Here is a 25,423-nt window from a genome sequence, read left to right as displayed (position 1 = left end):
GGAGACCTTGCTTTGTGGATCCACAATTGGCTTGCCTGCAGAAGGCAAAGAGTGGTTGTAGATCATTCGTATTCCACATAGAGGACGGTGACCAGTGGAGTTCCACAAAGATCTGTTCTGGGACCCCTCCACTGTGATTTTTATAAACAACTTGGATGAAGAAGTAGAAGGGTGGTTCCTAAGTTTGCTGATGACACAAAGGTTGGGGGTGTTGTGGATAGTGTAGAGGGTTGTCAAAGATTACAGCGGGACATTGATAGGATGCAGAACTGGGCTGATAAATGGCAGATGGAGATAAACCGAGGTAAGTGTGAAGTGGTTCATTTTAGTAAGATTAATGGTAGGACTCTTGGCAGTGTGTAGGATCAGTCAGATCTTGGGGTCCATCTCAATGGGGCACTCAAAGCTGCTGCGCAGGTTGACAGTGTTGTTCAGAAAGTGTATGGTGTGTTGGTATTCATCAACCTTGGGACTTAGTTCAAGAGCCATGAGGTAATGCTACAGCTATACAAAAACTTGGTCAGATCCCACTTGGAGTACTGTGTTCAGTACTGGTCACCTCACTACAAGAAGGAGGGGGATACTATAGAAAGAGTGCAAAGGAAATTTACACGGATGTTGCCTGGATTGGAGAGCATGCCTTATGAGAATAGGTTGCGTGAACTTAGTCTTTCTCCTTAGAGGATGAGGGGTGATCTGATAGAAGTGTATAAGAGGATGAGAGGCTTTTTCCTCCCAAGGCTGAAATGGCTAACATGAGGGCACATAGTTTTAAGGTGTGTGGAAGTAGGTACAGAGGGGATGTCAGGGGTAAGTTTTTCCCGCACAGAGTGGTGGATGTGTGGAATGCACTGCGGCGACAGTGGTGGAGGCGGTACAAAAGGGTCTGTTAAGAGACTCTTAGGTATGAACATAGAGCTTAGAAAAATAGAGGGCTATGTGGTAAGGAAATTCTAGGCAGTTTCTAGAGTAGGTTACATGGTCAGCACAACATTCTGGGCCAAAGAGCCTTAAATGTACAGTAGATTTCTATGTTCTATGTTTTGTCTCATCTGCCTACAGAACATTGCCCCAGAAGTGTCGTAGAACATCCAGGTGGTCTTCTGCAAACTTGATACATGCAGCAATGTTTATTCTGGAGAGCAGTGGTTTCCTCCATAAGGTCCCTCCATGAACACCACTCTTGTTTAGAGTTTTTCATAATGGACACATGAACAGAGACTCTAGAAAGCTCTAGAGATTTCTGCAGGTCTTTTGCTGTTATCTTTGGGCTCTTTTTCATATTCTTCAGTATTATTTTATGTTCTTGGTGTGATCTTTGCAGGATGCTCACTCCTATGGAGAGTAGCAACAGTACCGAGCTTCCACCATTTGTAGACAATTTCTCTCACCACAGACTGATGAACCCACGTTTAGAAATGCTTTTGTAGCCTTTTCCAGCTTCATGCATCTTAATTCTCTACAATTCTTCTTCTAAGGTCTTTGGAAAGTTGTTTTAATCAAAGCATGGCACACATAAACATATCTTTCTTAAGAAGAGCAAGCTCTGTCAGTAACATGACTTTATGTGTCTCTCTTTTTATATTTACGACATCTCAACAACCACACATCTAATCTCATCACATTGATTGAAACACCCAACTCCAAATTGCTTTTGTTGAAGACATTACCTCAGAAGTTCACACTTTTTCCAACAAATACATGCAATATTGGATAATTTTTCTCAATAAATGAATAAGTATAATGTTTTTTGTGTTATTTATTAATTGGGTTCCCTTGATCCAGTTTTAAGACTTGCGTGAAGACCTGATTACATTAGGTCATATTTATGCAGAAATGGAGAAACTTCTACTGGGTTCACAAACTTTCTAGCACACTGTATACTCTTAATATCATGTCTTTGCTGCAAGTGTGATACATTTGATAATTAAACAGACAAGAAGTCTTTATGCTATTTGCTTCCAAATCAAATCTACTACCTTGTGACCAAAGTTATCATGATTTATAGCTTGAAGGGCCAGTACATCTCCGCTTTAGGTAGTGTAATCTTCTCAACATCATAATACAAGTCTTATATTTTAGTCTGCACTGTATTTCTAAACAATTATAACTTGCTCACTATTGTATTAGATTTGATCACCCAGAACCACCAATTCACATTTGGCACAACAATGTTATACTTGAAACTAGACCCTCCCACCCACTCACTGTGAAATTTAAGTTACAACTAGAAACATTGCTTTAAAAAACAGAAATAGTAACAAAGCCAGATTGTATATGACTCACCAACTTTTTGGAGCCTCGCGCTGGTTTTATCACTGTGTGGGAGAAAGGGAAAATGACATAAGAGGTGCTGCAGAGTTTCAAGTCAAGTCACTTTTTATTGTCATTTCGACCATAACTGCTGGTACAGTACACAGTAAAAACGAGACTTTTTCAGGACCATAGTGCTACATGAAACAATACAAAAACTACACTGAACTACATAAAACAACACAAAACTACACTGGACTACACACCTACCCAGGACTGCATAATGTGCACAAAACAGTGCAGGCATTACAATAAATAATAAACAAGACAATAGGCACAGCAGAGGGCAGGAGGTTGGTGTCAGTCCAGGCTCTGGGTATTGAGGAGTCTGATGGCTTGGGGGAAGAAACAACATAGTCTGGTCGTGAGAGCCCGAATACTTCGGTGCCTTTTGCCAGATGGCAGGAGGGAGAAGAGTTTGTATGAGGGGTGCGTGGGGTCCTTCATAATGCAGTTTGCTTCGCGGATGCGGTGTGCGGTGTAAATGTCTGTAATGGTGGGAAGAGAGACCCCGATGATCTCCTCAGCTGACCTCACTATCCGCTGCAGGGTCTTGCGATCCGAGATGGTACAATTTCCGAACCAGGCAGTGATGCAGCTGCTCAGGATGCTCTCAGTACAACCTCTGTAGAATGTGGTGAGGATGGGGGGTGGGTCTCAGCCTTCGCAGAAAGTAGAGACGCTACTGGGCTTTTTTTGCTATGGAGCTGGTGTTGAGGGACCAGGTGAGATTCTCTGCCAAGTGAACACCAAGAAATTTGGTGCTCTTAACAATCTCTACGGAGGAGTCATCGATGTTCAGTGGACAGTGGTCACTCTGTGTCCTCCTGAAGTCAACAACCATCTCTTTTGTTTTGTTTACATTCAGAGACAGGTTGTTGGCTCTGCACCAGTCCATTAGCCGCAGTACCTCCTCTCTATACTGACTCATCGTTCTTGCCGATGAGACCCACCATGGTCATGTCATCGGCGAACTCGACGATGTAGTTCGAGCTGAGTGTTGCAGCACAGTCGTGGGTCAGCAGAGTGAACAACAGGACTGAGCACACAGCCCTGGCCCACCCCCCCCACCCCCGTGCTCAGTGTGATGGTGTTGGAGATGCTGCTTCTGATCCAGACTGACTGAGGTCTCCCAGTCAGGAAGTCTAGGATCCAGTTGCAGAGGGAGGTGTTCAGGCCCAGCAGTCTCAGCTTTCCAATCAGTTTCTGAGGAATGATTGTGTTGAATGCTGAACTGAAGTCTAAGAACAACATTCGAACATACGTCTCTTTTTTGCCCAGGTGGAGGGCGATGGCAATGGCATCTTCTGTTGAATGGTTGAGATGGTACACGAACTGCAGGGGGTCCAGTGAGGGGGGCAGCAGAGTCTTGCATGCAAGTAAGAACTATCTCCTTAGATTCATATTTCATTTTCCTACAGGAGTTAGTGATGGTTCAATAACTGAGAACTATCTGTTGCAGATGAACAATGCAAAATTAGAGTACTGCTCCCAAAAGGTATGATGGGGTGGGATGGGGGTAGAAACAAACATCCAGTTGAGGCCTCATCTTGCCAGTTATTGTGCAGATGACATTCAGATCTGAGAATCGAAGAACCAGCTCTCAAGGTAAAAAAAATCAGCAAGGGTTCCCACATAAATGAAAAATGTTTTCAGACATAAAATCAAAGAGCACTGTAGCATAGAAACAGGCCCTTCAGCTCATCAAGTCCATACCAAATTGTTATTCTACCTCAACCTGGACCATTATCCTCCCATCCATGTACTTACCTAAACTTCTCTTAAATGTTCCGATTGAACCTGCATCCAGTACTTCCGCTAGCAGCTCGTTCCACACTTTCACCATCCTGACTGAACAGGTTCCCTTAAGTTTTTCACCTTTCATTCTTAACCTGTGATATCTAGTTCGAGTCTCATTCAATCTTCATGGACAAAAAAAAAAATCCTACTTGCATTTACCCTATCTACACCGCTCATAATTTTGTATACCTCCATCAAATTTCCCCTCATTCACCTATACTCCAGAGAATAAAGTCCTAACCTATTCAACCTTTCTCTGTAATTCGGATCCTGAAGTCCTGGCAAGGTCCCTGTAAAACTTTCTCTGCATTCTTTCCATCTTATTGACATCTATCCCATAGGTAGGTGACCAGAACCGCACACAATACTCCAAATCAGGCTTCACTAATACCTTATACAATTTCGACATAACATTACAACTCCTATACCCTATGAAAGCTACTGTGTCAAAACCTCTTTACAACCCTATCCACCTGTGACACCTCTTTCAAGGAATTACAAATCTATATTTTTGGATCCCTCTGTTCTACCACACTCCTCAGTAACCTACTGCTCACTGTGTTAAAATTCAACCAAATTCATCAATGAAGCTCCATCCTCAGTCACTGCAAAGTACCGCCTTGGCTGATCATTAACTTAAGCTCAAACTTCTCACTCGATTCGCATCAAGCTCCCCAAAAGAAATGCAAAATAAACATTTAGGGAAAAATAAGAATATATTTAGGGTAATTGCTGCACTTTTAGACTATGTACTAACCTTCAATATTCAGTTAAACACATTTGGGCAAGTACGTGGAGAGGATGGGTTTCGAGGATATGGGCCATACACTGGCAAACAGGACTAGTTTGGTGGGCACCACGGTCAACATGGACAAGTTGAACCATAGGGCCCATTTCCATGCTCTATGACTAACCCATTCTCATCTCAGAGATGAATCTGCAACCTAGTCTTACGCAGTAGAAAACCCTTGCAGGAAGAATGGAAGCTCAAAAGTGGGTGACCAACTATATAACATGTGTTTCAATAACCTTTTCTCTTACATTCTGGTGATGATATTCATCAACTTTAACGTAACCTCTCTTGACATGTTCAATCATTGAGAATTTTCATCTCCGTAGGTTTACCACGAACACTCAAAGTTCCTGTATATAACAGCAACCTTTTACAATCTCCCCTTCTCACCTTCATCCTCCTCCTCCTCCTCCTCATCCTCATCACTGGCCTGTACTGAAAGTTTGTTTAGCTTCTCAATCACAGCATTGTCACCATCGTCGTCATCCTTCTTCTTCTTGCTTCGTTCTTTCTTTTTGTCACGCTTTTTCTTTTGTTGCTGTGAAAAGGAAAAAATAAGAGAAAGCATGGAAAGGCATGCAGTTATTTGTGCATCAGGGACATCATGACTTCCATCAGGTTCCTTAAGGTTGGCATAGCCAGAGGTGGCGTGCAATAAGCTCCCACCACCTATTAAATGCTCTCAAATAGCCTCTGGCAACCAAGTCCAGTTACCAGCCTTCACGTGTGGCTTACGTGCTAAGCCCAGCTGAACCATTTCTACTGACAGGGGACAAGGTGGGTTACTGGCACCTTAAAACCAGTCTGTTTGGGCAGATAGGGTTCATTAGCTGTAGTTGGTAGCTCATCTAGGAGAAGGTAAACTGTTCACAAACCTGCGCTGTCTTGCAGCTATACCCACTCATGCCCAAGGCTTTGGGAGTAAGCCCAGAGGGAAAATCCGGAGCTGGAGCCCCTGAGGTGGTCCCACATTGAAGACAACGCTGACTGGCAACTCCTGCACCACCACTGGTGCCAAACTGTATTGGTCTCTGCCACTCCTTTGGATTCATCAGCTATATGGACCACAGCGCTGGCTTGCGTCTGACAGCCTGGATGAAACACACATGGAGGGCCTCTCTTCCATCAGAAAGGAGAAGTTCTGAGCCATCATGACTGTTCAGATGAGGTACGAGTTTGTGCGTAGTATCTGTAATATAGCTGCATTGCAGTCACTAATCCTGATTTTATCAGTAAATGTTGCTGAGTTTTTGGCTCTGACTTATTGCAATTGAAACAAGCACTGAACCTCCTTTGCTGAGCAACTGACTTTCCTGGCAACAAAAAACAGACTTCACTGTGGGCCAAGCTGGCCCAGTGGTGTTGACAGACATGGATTTACTGTACCACCACTGTTGGAACTCCTTAAAGCACTTCACATGGTGAATTACTTCCAAGTGCTGAACTTGCACTTTGGTACAGAATTAGATATTAGGCCACCGTCATTTACCCCATCAAGTCAGTGACAGCTCTGAAGTACAGAAATCCCGTTTTAGAGTCAGAGCCAGACAGCACAGAAACCAAACCTTCTGCCCACCTGCACCACATTTACCTGCATTCCAACCATACTCTTATCCATTTACATGTTTGTCTAAATGTCTCAAACATGGTTAACTGTATCTGACTCCACCATTCCTCTGGCAGCACATTCAAGATATCTATAACAGTGTAAAAATATACCCACAGATCCCTTCTAAAACACCTTCCTCTTACTTAAACCTATCATCATTCTGTGCCATGACATATGACGTGGTTGATCGTAGTCTATGACCATGATTGCTCTTGGCAAATTTTTCTACAGAAGTGGTTTGCCACTGCCTTCTTCTGGGCTGTGTATTAACAAGACAAGTGACCCCGGCCATTGAGAGTTTGTCTTCCTGGCGTCAGTGGCCACATAACCAAGTCTTGTGATACGCACCTGCTGCTTATACGACCATCCATCGCCTGGTCCCATGACTTCACGTGATCCTGATCAGGGGACTAAGGAGTTGCTACACCTTGCCCAGGATGAGCTGCAGGCTAGCGGCAGGAAGGAGCACCTTACACCGCTTCCATCCTGCCACACATCCTAAAACCTATACCCCCTCCATTTTGATACCACTACCATAGGAAGGGGATTTTAGCTACATCCCTTATAACGTTATATACCTCTAACAGATAACCCCTCAGCCTCTAAACAAGCCCAGCCTATCCAATCTCTCCCCATAACTAATCCAGACAACATCCTGGTGAGTCTCCTCAGCACTCTCTCCAGCAGTCATGTCATTCCGATAGTATGATAACCAGAACTTCATACAGTACTCCAAGTGCAATCTCACCAGTGGATTGTGAAATTGCAACTTAATAACCCAACTCTTATATTCTATTCTGCGCTCTGACCTATGAAGGCAAAAATGCCATATGCCTTCACCACCCTACCAACCCAAACTGCTATATCCAGGGAACTACCAACTTGTTTGCTCCCTAAGTCCCTTTGTTCATGGACATCCCTCAGCACACGACCATTTGCTCTACTATCCTACGCCTATTCAACTACACAAATACATCACCTCACATTTGTCAGGATTAAATTCCACCTGCCAGTGCTTCGCCAAACTTTCCATCTGAGCCATGACAACCGTAGCCTTAGACAACAATCCTTGCTATCCACAACACCAATTTATGTCACCTGGAAACTTAATGATTCTTCCCACATTCAGACAAGTTGCTTTTAAATTATCACAAAGTTCTTGGCATCGACTTTAGCAGTAGTAGTCATGTGATCGCTTGAGTAAAGTCTAATCACAAACTTGCGACGATCTTTTCATTTTACCTGCTGCTCTATGACAACTGGCTCTTCTGTTTTCACTGACTTCTCGTCTGCCGCCAGCTCTTCAAAGAACTAGAGAAAAGAAAAGCAAAACAAAACATAAAATAACCAGAACAAAGCTCATGTCGACACAGAAGGCCTGTGGCCAAACCTATCAAGATGCAAACCATGCCTTCGATATGAAGACTACGATGTACTTTCAAAGTTCAAAGTAAATTTATTATCAAGCTACATATTTGTCACTATATACAACCCTGAGATTAATTTCCTTGCGGGCATACTCAATAAATCCATAATGAACTAATAACCACAACATAATCAATGGAAGGCTGCACCAACTTGGGCACTCGACCAATGTACGAAAGACTACAAGCTGTGTGAATACAAAAGCAAAGAAATAATAATAATAAATAAGCAATACTGAGAACATGTGAAGATGAGTACTTGAAAGTGAGTCCAGAGGTTGCGGGAACACTTCATTGATGGGGGCAAGTGAAGTTGAGTGAACCTTTGGTTCAAGAGGCTGATAGTTGAGGGGTATTAACTGTTCCTGAACCTCAACCTTGGTCATTATAAAGGATAATAGACAATAGGTGCAGGAGTAGGCCATTCGGCCTTTCAAGCCAGCACCGCCATTCACCGTGATCATGGCTGATCATCCACAATCAGTACCCCGTTCCTGCCTTCTCCCCATATCCCTTGACTCCACTATCTTTAAGAGCTCTACCTAAAACTTTCTTGAATGTATCCAGAGATTTGGTCTCCACTGCCTTCTGAGGCACAGCATTCCACATATCCACCACTCTCTGGGTGAAAAAGTTCTTCCTCAACTCCATTCTAGATAGCATACCCCTTATTCTTAAACTATGGCCTCTGGTTCTGGACTCCCCCAACATCGGGAACATGTTTCCTGCCTCTAGCATGTCCAATCCCTTAATAATCTTATGTTTCAATCAGATCCCCTCTCATCCTTCTAAATTCCAGTGTATACAAGCCCAGTCACTCCAGTCTTTCAACATATGACAGTCCCGCCATCCCGGGAATTAACCTCGTGAACCTACGCTGCACTCCCTCAATAGCAAGAATGTCCTTTCTCAAATTTGGAGACCAAAACTGTACACAATACTCCAGGTGTGGTCTCACCAGGGCCCTGTACAACTGCAGAAGGACCTCTTTGCTCCTATACTCAACTCCCCTTGTTATGAAGGCCAATATGCCATTAGCTTTCTTCACTGCCTGCTGTACCTGCATGCTTACTTTCAGTGACTGATGAACAAGGACACCTAGATCTCGTTGTACTTCCCCTTTTCCTAACTTGACACCATTCAGATATTAATCTGCCTTCCTGTTCTTGCCAAAGTGGATAACCTCACATTTATCCACATTAAACTGCATCTGCCCACTCACCCAAACTGTCCAAGTCACCCTGCATTCTCATAACATCCTCCTCACATTTCACTGCCACCCAACTCTGTGTCATCTGCAAATTTGCTAATGTTACTTTTAATCCCTTCATCTAAATCATTAATGTATACTGTAAATAGCTGCGGTCCCAGCACCGAGCACCGGGGTACCCCACTAGTCACTGCCTGCCATTCTGAAAGAGACCCGTTAATCCCTACACTTCGTTTCCTGTCTGCCAACCAATTTTCTATCCATGTCAATACCCTACCCCCAATACCATGTGCTCTAATTTTGCCCACTAATCTCCTATGTGGGACCTTATCAAAGGCTTTCTGAAAGTCCAGGTACACTACATCCACCGGAAGGAGTTTAAGGCAAACACAAAACAAGAACATCAGCTGATGAAACAAAGGAACGAACAGATGCTACTTCACTTTCACTAACCAAGACCAGAGTTACTGATGTTAATCCAGACTCCGTGACTACATCTCTGACTACTCTGCTCGGCCAAGACCATGTCTGCTGACTGTTGGATTAGACTGCTTTCTTTGCAGCTAGCAATTAATGCCTGCTAGTGTTTTTTTTTAAATAGCTACTTATATACATGTAGCTATTTAGTGTGCTTCCTAGTGACCACAGTATGTATAATGTTTAATATGTCGCCTAGTGGTACATTTATTTGATTCTGGAAAGCTCTGGAAGCTTCTCTGGTGCTACATTATTTGAATAGGGGTATCTGATTGGCTGATTCTTATCTGCAAATCTGAATGGAAATTTTCCTTATGTATAAAAAGAGCTGACCTCAAGGCAGCACCAACTTTTCTCTTTCTTTTGCCTCTCCTTCTTTTCACTTAACAGACGTCTAGCACTGTCTGTTTTCTACTGTTTTATTAATGCTTCATAAAAATGAAGCAATAGGTTTTGTGCCACTTTCCTGACTTCCCAAAGAACCTTGGATTAAAAACATTGGATTCTAACATGACGTTAATCCAGTCCCTCAGTGGCTGTTTGGATTGCGTGGATCTTGGCAAATGCTTCCATTCAGTTCTTCCTTACAACTTGCTTAAATTGCTCAAGACATTCTGACAGGTCATCATATATCTACAAACGTAGAACATCCCACCAGTGCAGCCTCCAATAGACACTGAACTATGGGGAGGCATCCCACTTAATAGGTTACTGAAATATAGTTTAATACAGTAAGGAATAGTGAAAATTTAGATCAGACGGATGAATTATAATCCATTGTATTAAAATTCAGACACTCATGCAGGAATATGCACTGAATAGCCAATCCAGTTTAAAAGGCAGCCTCAGATGTATAAATAAAAGTTCTCCAAATGAAAGATGGTGTTGATAAATAGTCTTACAACTGGAATTTGGTAGGCCCCAGGGGGCAGCAGTGACACTGCCACAAGTGTGAGTGAGTGGACCAGTCATCCCAATGACCTGCCTCGCCTGTGCGCAGAAATAATCCTGCAGATCGTGCTGCACCCTGTAAAAACAGATCCAGACAAGGTGTGTACGTACCGATTTCTTGGCTTTCTTGTCTTTTTTACCTTTTTTCAGGACTGCGAGGAAAAACAATGAGAAATATAGTAAAGCAAGGTGGTGACAAAATAATTCAGCTAGAAACATCTGCAGCCATATCACAGTCATAAGGTTGTACAACACCAACACAGGCCCCTTGGCCCAACTCATCCATGCTAACCATGCTGAGTATTTGAGCTAGTCCTATTTCCCTGCATATGGGTCATCTCTCTCTAATTCTTTCCTGTGCACCAATTGATCAAAATGACTTCTTGTGACAGATCGTTCTAAATACCTACCACCCTCTGTGCAAAAGTGTTTCCCCCTCAAGATCCCTTTAAATATTTCCTCTCAAGCATTAAGCACATGCTCTTCAGCACTGCATATGCCTAACTCTGGCAAAGATCTAACAGGGATTGATAAAAAGCATGAGGGACATCAATAAGGCTGAAAGAGTTTTAACTCTATCCTGTACTTCAGCATCAACATGTAGTCATATCAAACAGGACAAGATTGCATTGCCAAAAAATTCTACAAATTTACATCTGCAGTTGTATCTTCAAGTTAAAATTCATTTTCATTCAACCATGTGTACAAGGTTCCAAGCCTGGGGTCCACAGACCCCTTGCTTAATGGTATTGGAAACCCCTGGTTTAGATGTATACGTATGTATGGTTGAATGAAAATAAACTTGAAGAAATAACTGCAGGTGTAAATCTGTCGATTCTAAACAAGATTTCATTCCTTCTGGGCCAGGCTGCAAAATGCAGTACATACAGTACTGTGCAAAAGTATATTTATGTGCCTATGACTTTTGCACAGTGCTGTATTTGTCAAACTTTGAGCACCATGGGAGGGGTGTAGGAGAGAAGTACCACCGGGGGTGGGCGGCGCAGGTGGAAATGCACCCAGCCCTGAATCCCCAGCTGAGGTGATTCTAAACAATTGGTTTATTGATCATTATAGAATCTCTCTCTAGTGCTTCCCACTCCCTCCCCCCTTTTCCCAACTATGCCTTCTCCCGGCCCCCTTCCCACTCTCAGTTCACAATAGAGACCCATATCAGCAGGTTTATCAAGATTCACGTCATTTTTTTTTGTGGCACAGCAAAATGCCATACCTATAATTACTATAGTACTCTGCAAAAGTCTAGGCTCCCTAGCTATATATAAGCACCTTAGACTTTTGCAAGTACTGTATAATCACACTCAGTAGATATAGTTAGATCCAAGACCTACCGTCACAAATTAATATTGGTGCAAAACCGTCAGTGGCCTGGCCTGATGATTGACAGGATGACAAAGTGCGAGATGCGTGTTTATGTGAGTATAATGTTACTGGTACTATTATAATAAGCAGTTGTATAAGCAGCAGCAGTAAAAGATGAAAAGTGTCTAGTGCAAGATGACTGTATCAGTGGGGGTGGGGTGGGGGTGGCAGACAGTAGAGTATTCAGACAGGATGTACGTCTGTGCTGGGTGGCAGCAGGACCTTAAAATCTAACAGCCTGGGGAAGGAGCTGTTACCCAGCTTTGACAATTCTGGATCTTAGGCTGCTGTAACTTCTGCCTGATGGCAGGAGGTGAGAGACCTCCTGTAGCTCCACAAACGTTGAGAAGCTTAGCATTGCCTAATATCGAATTCCAAGATGACATAACCCAGGGAAGAGACAATAATGCTCTTTGGTAGCCAGAACTGGAGGCTTGGAGCCTTTCCAATCTTTCAGAAAGCAGATTGAGTGAGACAAGGGCAAGTGCGAAACAGCTTCTTTACAGCACTTGCCCTTACCAAGCACCGGCTGCCGTGAAAAAGTGGCTTTCAACTTGTTTTCCCATAAAGAATGAATTTGCTATGCTATTCAATAAACGGGAATTTCCTTACTCACAGATTTAGAATTTTTACTTTTTGTGTAACTATTAGCTACAATAAGACATGTGAGCAGGAACAGGCCCATTCAGCCCATTATCCACTCCATTTTCCATCAGAGCTGATTTATTATCCCTCTCAACCCCATTCTCCTGCTTTCGCCCCAAAACCTCCAACACCCTGACTACTCAAGAGCTCAACCTCCAATTTGCATCGACAGCTATCTGTGCCAATGAGTTCCTCCTCGGCTGAAGCAATCGCTCATCGCTGTTCTACAGGGGTGCTCTCCTATCCGGAGGCTGTGCCCTTTGGTCCCAGACCCACTATAGAAAACATCGCTTTCACAACCACACACAAAATGCTGGAGGAACAAACTCAGCAGGCTAGGCATGAGTCCTGAAGGGTCTCAGACTGAAATGTCGACTATACTCTTTTCCATAGATGCTGCCTGGCCTGCTGAGTTCCTCCAGCACTTTGTGCGTGTTGCTTTGCATTTCCAGCATTTGCAGATTTTCTCGTTTGTGCCTCCACATCCACTCTTAGATTTCAGTCGACTTTTTGGGCCGAGACCCTTCGTCAGGATCCGCAGATTTCCTCGTGTTTGCATTTTTAGATTTCCATAGGTTTTAATGAGATCCACCTTATTCTTCGAAACTCCAGTGAGTACAGGCGCAGAGCCATCAACAAATGCTCCTCATACCATACATTAACTCTTTCATTCCTGGAATTATTTCCGTAAACCTCTTCTGGGTCCTCTCCAATGCCAGAACATCTTTTCTTGGATAAAAGAACAAAACTGCTCACAATACTCCAAGAGTGGTCAAACTAATGGCTCATAAAGCCTCAGCATTACATCCTTGCTCTTATATTTTCATCATTTTGAAATGAGTGCAAACATTGCATTGGCCTTCTTTACCACAGACTCATTCTGCAAGTTAACCTTTAGGGAACCCAGCATGAAGAAACCCAAGTACCTTTGCAACAAATTGAAATGCTGTATCAGGGCAGGACCACCTCTCTGTGCACTTTGTTTATCTCCCCTAGTTAGCAAATTCCACTCTCAGCTTTCAGATGGTTTAACCCCTCCAATTCAAGAGGGGCCATTTTGCCTGCTCAACAAGCAACATCAGGATTGACTCTGTGCAGAGCGGAAGCCACTTGGGCTGTTGTATCTGGCCTATTTCATATATGACAGAAGCTACATTGTTCCGCTCTTGGTCCATTGTGTTTCAAACATTTCCAGTTCAAATATTAAACCAAATCCCTCCTAAAAGTTGCTACCATTTCTGATCAGCCTATTCCAGAGCAGCACGAAGTTAGCCTTCATGTTGTTTCTGGTTCATCCACTCACAACCTTAAACCTGTCATCAACCCTACTGCCACTGAAAATATTTCCTCCTTTCTTAACAAATCTCCCAGTAACCACCTCTACTTCAAAACAGAAAACCCCAATGTCTACTAACACTCCACACAAATGATGATTTTATATCATGGTTAATCTCTCAACCAACGTGAATGCCAATTTCACACTGATCCTTTTAGATCCACTGTGGGATTTTATACCTTGAATATAAAATCAAGAATATAATGCTGAGGCTTGAAAAGGCACTGGTCAGCCTCGTACAGTATTGGGTAGTTTTGGGTCCTTTGGGTCGTATTGTACTGTGTTAGTACTTCTATATTTGCGTGCTGTAGCACTTTTTTTTATTCACAGTTATTTTGTAAATAACACTATTCTTTGCATTTCTGGTCAGATGCTGAATGCATTTCATTGGCTTTGTATCTGTACTCGACACAATGACAATAAAGTTGAATCTAATCTATCTAATTTATCAAAGAAAGGATGTGTTGACATTGGAGAGAGTTCAAAGGAGGTCACAAAAATGATTCCAGGAATGAACTGCTTATCATCTGAGGAACATTTGAAGGCTCTGGGCCTGTACTCACTAGAATTTAGAAGAATGGGGATTGGGAGGGGGAGAAAAACCTTACTGAAACATATCAGATGTTGAAAGGCCTAGATAAAGAGTGGATATGGAGAGGTTGTTTCCTATACTGGGAAAGTCTAGGGCAGGAGGGCACAACTTCAGAATAGACGGACATTTAGAATGGAAATGAGAAGGAATTTCTTTAGCCAGAGGGTGGTGAATCTGTGAAATCTGTTGCCCCACTCAGCTGTGGAGGGCAAGTCATTGTCTGGATTTATTGCAGAGATCGATAGATTCTTTTACAAGTCAGGACATGAAAGGTTACGACTGAAGGCAGCAGAACGAGGTTGCGAGGGAAAATCAGCCATGATCAAAGTGCACAGCAGAGTCTACGGGCCGAATGGTCTGGTGCTGCTCCACTGACTTATGGTCAAATACGTACCAGGATACTCCTCCACAGAAAGGCCAAGCACTCTCACCACCCTCTCCCACAATAAAAAAAATCACCCTCACTTAACTCACTTTAACAGTGCACCAGACTATGCCCGTCTTCAACTCCGTTGTGATTTGGTCTGCTAGTTAGGTCACTCTAAATAACAACCCAGCCTGGACCCCACCAAACAATCAATCTTTACCTTTCCGCATCCAACTCCAGATCACCAGTCCTATCCCCACAACCTAGATCCAGGCCCCAACCCTCCCCAGGAGACCCGCCTCCTCCAGCATCCTCCCCAACCCTCAACCCTCTTGCCCACCCCACGTTGGCCTCCTCCCCTCCAGCCCCTTTCCCCGCACAGACCCGCCCCAGACCCCTCCCCCTTAACCCGGCCCCGACGTGACCAACCCAGGCCTCGATCCCAGCCCCACCGCTTACACCGCCACGCTGAAAGACACGCACTACGACAGCGGGCAGGAACTGACCTTCCGGCGGGGGTGCCGGCGGCTCGTCACCGTCCACCCACTCCTCGACGGTCGTCGTCGTCGCCGCCGCTGCCTTGCCTTTGGCCCGCGGCATCGCTCCGCGCCTCGCCGCACAGTCACCACCGCTCACGCTGCCGCCGGCCCGGCTCAGGACCCGGATGTTCTCCTCACGTGGAGCAAAAGGTGGCGCCAGCGCAGTATTACCCCAGCGGAAGGCTTCCAACTGCGGCTGCGCATTGCCCTAATGCAACCTCACCCGAAACATGGTCCGACACGCATTGACACCCCGGGTTGGCTTCTTCCTCCAGATAAAATGTTCCAATACGCCATCACCTCCACCCACCATTGAATGGTATAAGCGCATATTAAAAGTCAGAATCAGGTTTATTATCAATCGCATGTGTCGTGAAATTTGTTAACTTAGCAGCAGCAGTTCAATACAATACATAATGTAGCAGAGAGAAAAAAATAATAAATATGTAAATCAATTACAGTATACGTTTATTAATAGATTAAAAATCAAGGAGAAACAAATAATATATATTTTAAAAAGTGAGGTAGTATTCAAAGTCCATTTCGGAATCGGATGGCAGAGGGGAAGAAGCTGTTCCTGAATCACTGACTGTGTGCCTTCAGGCTTCTGTACCTCCTACCTGATGGTAACAGTGAGAAAAGGGCGTGCCCTGGGTGCTGGACGTCCTTAACAAATGAACGCTGCCTTTCTGAGACACCGCTCCCTGAAGATGTCCTGGGCACTTCGTAGGCTAGTACCCAAGATGGAATCAAATAAATTTACAACCCTCCGCAGCTTCTTTTGGTCCTGTGCAGTAGCCCCTCCATACCAGACAGTGATGCAGCCTGTCAGAATGCTCTTCACAGTACATCTATAGAAGTTTTTGGGTGTATTTGTTGACATACCAAATCTCTTCAAACTCCTAATGAAGTACAGCCGCTGTCTTGCCTTCTTTTGAACTGCATCGATGTGTTGTGACCAGGTTAGCTCAGAGATCTTGACACCCAGGAACTTGAAACTGCTCACTCTCTTCACTTCTGATCCCTCTATGAGGATTGGTATGTGTTCCTTCGTCTTACCCTTCCTAAAGTCCACAATCAGCTCTTTCGTCTTATTGACGTTGAGTGCCAGGTTGTTGTTGCGACACCACTCCACTAGTTGGCGTATCTCGCTCCTGTACACCCTCTCATCTCCATCTGAGATTCTACCAACAATGGTTGTATCATCAGCAAATTTATAGATGGTATTTGAGTTGTGCCTAGCCACACAGTCATGTGTATATAGAGAGTAGAGCAGTGGGCTAAGCACACAACCCTGGGGTGCACCAGTGTTGATCATCAGCGAGAAGGTGATGTTAACACCAATTAGCACAGATTGTGGTCTTCCGATTAGGAAGTCTGGGATCCAAGATGGGAATAATATATGGGTGCATGGAAACTCCCAGCCTCCCGGACGGCCACATCTGCGCCAGGTCCATTGAGCTGCAGCTCCTTAGGGAGCGGGTTAGGGAACTGGAGATGCAGCTCAATGGCCTTTGTCTGGTCAGGGAAAGTGAGGAGGTGATAGAGAGGAGTTATAGGCAGGCAGTCACTCCCGGCCTTGGGAGACAGGTAAGTGGGTAACAGTTAGGAGGGAGAAGGGCAGGAGTCAGATACTAGAGAGTACCCCTCTGGCTGTCCGCCTTAACAATAAGTACTCCTGTTTGAGTACTGTTGTGTAGGACGGCCTCCCTGGGGGAAGCAACAGTGGTCACACCTCTGGCACAGAGTCAGGCCCTGTGACTCAGAAGGGTAGGGAAAGGAAGAGGATGGCAGCAGTGATAGGGGACTCTATAGTTCGGGGGTCAGACAGGCGATTCTGTGGATGCAGGAAAGAAACACGGATGGGAGTTTGCCTCCCAGGTGCCAGGGTCCGGGATGTTTCTGATCGCGTCCATGATATCCTGAAGTGGGAAGGAGAACAGCCAGAGGTCGTGGTACATATTGGTACCAACGACATAGGGAGGAAAAGGGAAAGGGAGGAGGGAGGAAAAGGGAGGAGGTCCTGAAAACAGGGAGTTAGAAAGGAAGTTGAGAAGCAGGACCACAAAGGTAGTAATCTCGGGAATACGGCCTGTGCCACATGACAGTGAGTATAGGAATAGAGTGAGATGGAGGATAAATGTGTGGCTGAGGGATTGGAGCAGGGGGCAGGGATTCAGATTTCTGGATCCTTGAGATCTCTTTTGGGGCAGGCATGACCTGTACAAATGGACGGGTTGCACTTGAATCCCAGGGGGACCAATATCCTGGTGGGGAGGTATGCTAAGACTATTTAAACTAGAATTGCTGGGGGATGGGAACCAAACTGAAGTGACGGAGGAAAGGGCAGTTGGCTCACAAATAGAGAAAGCTCTTAGACAGTGTGAGAAGGAGGATAGGCAGGTGATAAAGAAGTGATACGCTCAGACTAATGGTTTGAGATGTGTCTATTTTAATACAAGGAGTATCATGAACAAAGTGGATGAGCTTGGAGCATGGATCATATGGAGCTATGATGTGGTGGCTATTACAGAGACTTGGATGGCTCAGGGGCAGGAATGGTTACTTCAAGTGCTGGGTTTTAGATTTTCAGAAGGACAGGGAGGGAGGCAAAACAGATAGGGGTGTGGCACAGTTGATCAGAGATAGTGTCATGGCTGCAGAAAAGGAAGAAGACATGGAGGGATTGTCTACGGAGTCTCTGCGGGTGGAAGTTAGAAACAGGAAGGGGTCAATAACTCTACTGGGTGTATTTTTATAGACCACCCAATAGTAACAGGGACATCGAGGAGCTGATAGGGAGACAGATTCTGGATAGGTGCAATAATAATAATAGGGTTGTCGTGTTGGGAGATTTTAATTTCCCCAATATTGACTGGCATATCCCCAGAGCAATGGGTTTAGATGGGGTGGAGTTTGTTAAGTGTGTTCAGGAAGGTTTCCTGACACAATATGTAAATAAGCCTACAAGAGGAGAGGCATAACTTGATCTGGTACAGTGCTGGGAAATGAACCTGGTCAAGTGTCAGATCTCTCAGTGGGAGAGCATTTTGGAGGTAATGATCACAATTCTATCTCCTTTGCCATAGCATTGGAGAGAGATAGGAACAGACAAGTTAGGAAAGCGTTCAGTTGGAGTAAGGGGAAATATGAGGCTATCAGGCAGGAACATGGAAGCATAAATTGGAAACAGATGTTCTCAGGGAAATGTACGGCAAAAATGTGGCAAATGTCCGGGGGTATTTGCGTGGCGTTCTACATAGGTATGTTCCAATGAGACAGAGAAAGGATGGTAGGGCACAGGAACTGTGGTGTACAAAGGCTGTTGTAAATCTAGTCATGAAGAAAAGAGCTTACGAAAGGTTCAAAAAACTAGGTAATGATAGAGATTTAGAAAATTATAAAGCTAGTAGGAAGGAGCTTAAGAATGAATTTAGGAGAGCCAGAAGGGGCTATGAGAAGGCCTTGGTAAGCAGGATTAAGGAAAACCCTAAGGCATTCTACAAGTATGTGAAGAGCAAGAGGATAAGACGTGAGAGAATTGGACCAATCAAGTGTGACAGTGGAAAAATGTGTATGGAACTGGAGGAGATAGCGGAGGTACTTAATGAATACTTTGCTTCAGTATTCACTGCGGAAAAGGATCTTGGCGATTATAGGGATGACTTACAGTGGACTGAAAAGCATGAGCATAAAGACATTAAGAAAGGGGATGTGCTGGAGCTTTTGGAAAGCATCAAGTTGGATAAGTCACTGGGACTGGACGAAATATACCCCAGGCTACAGTGGGAGGCAAAGGAGGAGATTGCTGAGCCTCTGCAATCTTTGCATTATCAATGGGGACGGGAGAGGTTCCAGAGGATTGGAGGGTTGCAGATATTGTTCCCTTATTCAAGAAAGCGGGTTGAGATAGCTCAGGAAATTATAGACCAGTGAGTCTTGCTTCCGTGGTTGGTAAGTTGATGGAGAAGATCCTGAGAGGCAGAGTTTATGAACATTTATGTCTAGGAATATTCAGCATGGCCTTGTCAAAGGCAGGTCGTGCCTTACGAGCCTAATTGAACTTTCTGAGGATGTAACTAAACACATTGATGAAGGAATAGCAGTAGATGTAATGTATATGGATTTCGGCAAGGTTTTTGGTAAGGTACCCCATGCCAGGCTTATTGAGAAAGTAAGGAGGCATGGGATCCAAGGGGACATTGCTTTGTGGATACAGAATTGGCTTGCCCACAGGAGGCAGAGTGGTTGTAGACAGGACATATTCTGCATGGAGGTTGGTGACCAGTAGTGTGCCTCAGGGATCTGTTCTGGAACCCCTACTCTTCGTGATTTTTATAAATGACCTGGATGAGGAAGTGGAGGGATGGGTTAGTACATTTGCTGATGACACAAAGGTTGGGGGTGTTGTGGATAGTGTGGAGGGCTGTCAAAGGTTACAGCAGGACATTGATAGGATGCAAAACTGGGCTGAGAAATGGCAGATGGAATTCAGATAGAGGTGTAATAAGATGATGAGAGACATTGATTGTGTGGATAGTCAGAGGCTTTTTCCCAGGGCTGAAATGGCTAACACAGGGGGGCACAGTTTTAAGATGCTTGGAAGTAGGTACAGAGGAGATGTCAGGGGTCAGTTTTTTTACTCAGAGAGCGGTGAGTGCGTGAAATGGGCTACCAGCAATGGCAGTGGAGGCAGATACGATAGGGTCTTTTAAGAGACCCCTGGATAGGTACATGGAGCTTAGAAAAATAGAGGGCTATGGGTAACACTAGGTAATTTCTAAAGTAAGTACATGTTCGGCACAGCATTGTGGGCCGAAGGGCCTGTATTGTGCTGTAGGTTTTCTAGATTTCTGGAAGATAGTCCTTGGTGAGAGGAATCTAGGACAAGGGGGTGGGGCAACAGAAAGTGAGAGGTCAAAATATTCTGAGATGATGTTGGGAACCCAAGGGGTCAAAACAAAATCCGTGAGTATTTTTACTTTCCACGTGAACTGAGAGTCTTTGTTTTTTTAGATCAGGAGTGCTGTCCTGGGGCTCTAAGTATCTACCTGAACAGGCTTAAAAGTATAATCCGAAGACAAAGTTGAGTTTATTGTCATAAGCACAGGTACAGATGGAATAAAAACCTGACTCCCAGCAGCATTGTGTTGTAGAAACAACATCCACAAGAAATGTTGTAGAATTCATGTTTTTCTAAATGTTATGCAACGTCGAAGTCGTTTATGGTCAAATGCACAAGTAGATTTGAAGATAAACCTGCAATAGTTTTAGTTGGCCCTAAATCCCAAAGCGATAAATTTCCTGATAACATTGGGAACTTGGCTCCCCTTGTGAAATCAGAAGTAATAAGCCCAGATGTTATCATAGATTCAGCTTTGAATTTTAAACCTGGCATTAGGAGAGTGACCAGACCAGCATTTCACCACTTAAGAAATATTGTAAAGGCACGTCCGTTTCTGTCACGTAATGATGCTGAAAATCTAACTCACGCCTCTATATCATATAGTCCTGCCAAAGGGTGTCGGCCCAGATCATCAACTGTACTTTTTTCCAACTGCCTGGCCTGCTGAGTTCCTCCAGAATTTTGTGTGTGTGTTGCTTTATATCAAATAGACTAGATTACTGCGAATTACTTTTTTCTGGCCCTCCAAAGCAAACTCTTAATAAAGCTCAACTCATTCATCATGCTTCTGCGAGACTTTTACGTAAACCAAGATGAAGAATCATATCACTTCCTGCCCTAACTACTCTGTATTAGCTTCCTGTATCTTTTAGAATTGTTTGTAGAATTCTTTTACTTGGATTTAAGGCTCTCACTGGTCTGGGACCAGAGTGTCAAGACAAAATCGCTTTCATTTGATAATCTTGCTGAAGCTCACAGGTCTTCTGCCAGTCTCTTAAATTTAAACAACGTCCCTCAAAAGAATATTTGCAGATCAGCTTTTTTTTTACTACGCTCCTAAACTGTGAAGGGCAACACCAAAAACCAAAAGGGATGCAGACTCTTCTGAACACCAGCTCAAAAACTACTTATTTAACCTTGCTTTTAACTGACGTCATTTCATCTTTTATTTTAGGTTTGCACTTTAGCCCCTTGTAAAGCACTTTGAACTGAATTGTCTGTATGAAAAGTGCTGTATTAATAAGTTATTGTTATATAAGCAAGGACGGGTGCAATGAAAAATGTAGTCGCAGTGACATTACAGGCACCCAGCTTCAGATAAGCAGCAGTCACTAGGAAAAAAGATTAACTATAAACAATGCAAGTTTAAAATGTAACACTTTGAACTGAGTACAGTCTCGCATTCCCTCAACACCACAATAAATTCTTAACCAAAGTCTTCTCCTGGCTGAAGATGACAAACTTCTTCCTTGTACTGCAACACAAGACAATAGGAACAGGGGTAGGCCATTAAAGTCTGGTCCACCCTTTAATAAGCTCATGGCTGATTTTATTCTGATACAGGGTCCTTATGAAAGGTCTCAGCCCAAAATGTTGACTGTTTATTCCCTTCCATAGAAAATAATAAATAAATGTAACCCTCACTTCAGCTAGAGGCTTAATATAGGGGGAATGATAGCCCCTGGCCTGGCCAAACTTGAGAAATCTTGTTTGGCTGGATGTTGTGCGATGTGTCCCCATTACAAATCAGTACCGCAAAATAACAAACAGTACACAATACGTAATTAAACGATTGAGCTTTATAATTCTTAATTTGACTAAATGGTTACTAAAGAGAGAAAAAGAAAAAGGGCCCATTCTCATGAAACAAGCCTATTGTGCAAGGTTGGAGCTCACTGATAAGGCCGTTCGTCCACCATTGACCTCCTCCGATCGTCACTGACCTTTGGACCCTCGCTTCAAGTCCACTCCATCTGGCGGTCTACCAACTCTCTCCATTCACCCCTTCTCTCCTCCTCTCTCCCCGGCAAAAGACCCGCGAATTCCCGGCTCCCAGACACACAAAGAAAGAACAACATCCTGCTCATTGGCTAGCATGCCCCATTATCTCTAGTCATAACCCAAACATTGCTGCTACAGAGAAACCATTACCTCAGCAGTGGAACATTACAGAGAAGCCATTACATTAGCAATGAAACCTTACAGCATGTTACGTAAATAAGTAAATCAATTACAGCATATATATTGAATAGATTTAAAAAATGTGCAAAAAGCAGAAATACTGTATATTAAAAAAGTGAGGTAGTGCCCAAGGGTTCAATGTCCATTCAGGAATCAGATGGCAGAGGGGAAGAAGCTGTTCCTGAATCACTGAGTGTGTGCCTTCAAGCTTCTGTACCTCCTACCCGATGGTAACAGTGAGAAAAGGGCATGCCCTGGGTGCTGGGGGTCCTTAATAATGGATGCTGCCTTTCTGAGACACCACTCCTTGAAGATGTCCTGGGTACTTTGTAGGCTAGTACCCAAGATGAGGCCGACTAGATTTAGAACCCTCTGCAGCTTCTTTCGGTCCTGTGCAGTAGCCCCTCCATACCAGACAGTGATGCAGCCTGTCAGAATGCTCTCCACAGTACATCAACAGAAGGCCTCTGCGCATCTTTCCTGATGGTGAATCTTACGTGTTTCAATAAAGTCACCACTCTTCATTCTTCTAGGTTCAAAGGAATCCAGGCTGCATCTACATAGTCTTTCCTGATAGGACAATCGTTTCATCCTCGGAACTGGCCTGCGGATGCTCCTATGTATTGCCTCCCATGCTACTATATCTAGGAAAGGGACCAAACCAGGGAACTGTATTTCAGGTGAGGCCTCACCGACACACCACACAACTCCAATTCACCATCCCTAATTTTTAAACTCCAGCCATTTTGCAGTGAAGGCCAAAATATTGTTTACCTTTTCAGCTGCTTGGTGGACCCGCCTGTTTAGTTTTTGTGGTTACTAACCGAAGTGTGTTAGTGATTCAAGCACTAGAGCACTGAGATTCTTTTGTACTTCTCAAAATTTCTGCCTCCGTCCATAGATAACGATCTGCCATTTGATTTAATTTACTGAAGTGCCTGACTTCACACTTCCCCATGGCCAATTATTCTGCCCACTCACTAAATGTATGTGTCCTATTGCAGAATCACAGTGCCATTTTCACAATATTCCCTCTGGGCTAAGTAGGTATCATTAGAAACTTTGACAAACTTACGTACTTGTTGCCGTAGAAAAGCAGCACCCAACATCAAAGATCCTCACCAGCCAGGCCGTGCTCTTTTCTCATTGCTGCCATCAGGTAGAAGGTACAAGAGCCTCAGGACTCGCACCACCAGGTTCAGGAACAGTTACCACCCCTCAACTATCAGGCTCTCGAACAAAAAGGGATAGCTACACTCATTCTACTTCTGGTGTTCTCACAACTGATAGTCTCACTTAAATGACTCTTTATCTTGTTTCTTCATGCTAATTATTTATTGCTATTTATTTATATCTGCATTTGCGCAGTTTGTTGTCCTGTGATCCCGTTTACAGTTACTGTTCTATAGATTTGCTAAGTATGCCCGCAGAAAAAGAACTTCAGGGTTGTATGTATGTACTCGGATAATAAATTTTACTTTGAAGTACTTTGAATTTTTTCCCTTCAGGCCATTAACACAGAACGACTGTGGGCCGATAACACATCCCTGCAATACTTCACCAGTTACCTCCTGCTGGTCTGAAAGAACCCATTTCAAAGTTCAAAGCAAAATTATTATCAAAGTACATATATGTCACCACATACAACCGTAAAACTCATTTTTTTTTTCAGGCATACTCTATAAATCCAATAATCATAGCAGAATGAATGAAAAACCAGTGTGCAAACAGTGCAAATAGAAAAAGAAAGGAAATAATAATAATAATATTCACAATATCAAATTTCAGAAAACACTACGTACACTTGAACATACTTAGATTAACACTATCTAGGACAGAAGGAGGAAGAGGAATAACAGGCTTTGAAAATTTTTACACAACAGTCAGATAAAACTTCTCAGGATATATTTTCATCGATGAAAACAGGATTCAGCACTCCACGTGAGCATATGCAATTCTGATAGGAAGTACGCACCACTAAAAATAAAAGAGAGCACAACCTGAAAATCTGAAGAAATTATCACTGTCGAAGAAAAAGTTAAACAAAGGGAGAGAAAGCCCCTCCATTGAAGACATCCTTGCGATCTGAGCGGACTAGATCTCGACAAGAAAGCATGGAACATCTGGCTCAGAGTTGGAGACTTTTTCCCAGAAACAGAAGGGTTCTTTCTGGCAATACAGGACCAGGACAAAAATTTGTCAAAAATACCTAATAAAAGACCAACAAATTCAAGACGATAAATGCAGAAAATGCCAAGAAACGATCCAACACATTACAGGATCCTGTAGCAGTTTAACTCAATCTGATTACTTACACAGACACAGTCAAGTGGCAAACATCATTCCTCAAAATCCTGCTTTAAAATACAAGCTTATAAAAGACACCATACACCACACTATAAATACAAGCCTGATCCAGTTTTGGACTCAGGAGTCCCACAAATTATATTATGACCGATCCATTATTATACACAACATAATCCATAATAACCGTCAGGGTATAATATCACAGGGTAAGCGAGCAAGAACAACTTACTTAGTAGCTATAGCAATTCCAAACATGCATAACATACAGAAATCAATAAAATGAAAAACAAGCAAAATTTAAAAAGGAAATTGAAAGACTATGGAAGATGAACAGGTTACATTGTCCTAATTGTAATATCTACAACTGGTATCATCCCAAACTCTCTGCACAGAAGTATTAAACAATTAGGCCTACACAGCAATATTTATATAAATCTCCAGAAAGCCACAATACTAAACACCACTAGAATGGTCCGAAAGTTCCTAGCAATTGAAAACTGAGTGCGCTTGGCTTTTCTCGTGCATCAGGTTTTACCAGCTGAAGATGAGAAAAAAATAAAAATTATAGTAATACTAAATAAATAAGCAATTAA

General features: G+C 43.5%; 1 protein-coding gene across 4 annotated transcripts in view; it reads right to left on the bottom strand.

The window, feature by feature from the left end:
- Positions 1-15,582, bottom strand: part of abcf1 (ATP-binding cassette, sub-family F (GCN20), member 1) — a 64,132-nt gene extending 48,550 nt beyond the window's left edge. For 2 of the 4 annotated variants that reach the window (XM_063048125.1, XM_063048127.1), the window contains exons 1-5: positions 15,404-15,582; positions 10,689-10,729; positions 7,758-7,826; positions 5,297-5,444; positions 2,287-2,318 (exon numbers count right to left, since the gene is read on the bottom strand). In XM_063048125.1, the coding sequence (XP_062904195.1) occupies positions 2,287-2,318; positions 5,297-5,444; positions 7,758-7,826; positions 10,689-10,729; positions 15,404-15,497 (384 nt within the window). In that variant the 5' untranslated portion in view covers positions 15,498-15,582. The remainder of the gene's footprint in view (positions 1-2,286; positions 2,319-5,296; positions 5,445-7,757; positions 7,827-10,688; positions 10,730-15,403) is intronic. The other 2 variants (XM_063048124.1, XM_063048126.1) reach the window with 1 other exon arrangement.
- Between the last annotated feature and the right edge of the window lie 9,841 nt (positions 15,583-25,423).

The sequence above is a fragment of the Mobula hypostoma genome, chromosome 5 (genome assembly GCF_963921235.1).
Source record: "Mobula hypostoma chromosome 5, sMobHyp1.1, whole genome shotgun sequence".
NCBI classification, from domain to species: domain Eukaryota; kingdom Metazoa; phylum Chordata; class Chondrichthyes; order Myliobatiformes; family Myliobatidae; genus Mobula; species Mobula hypostoma.
The sequence above is the reverse complement of the archived record's forward strand: the minus strand, read 5'-3'. Positions and strand labels throughout refer to the sequence as shown.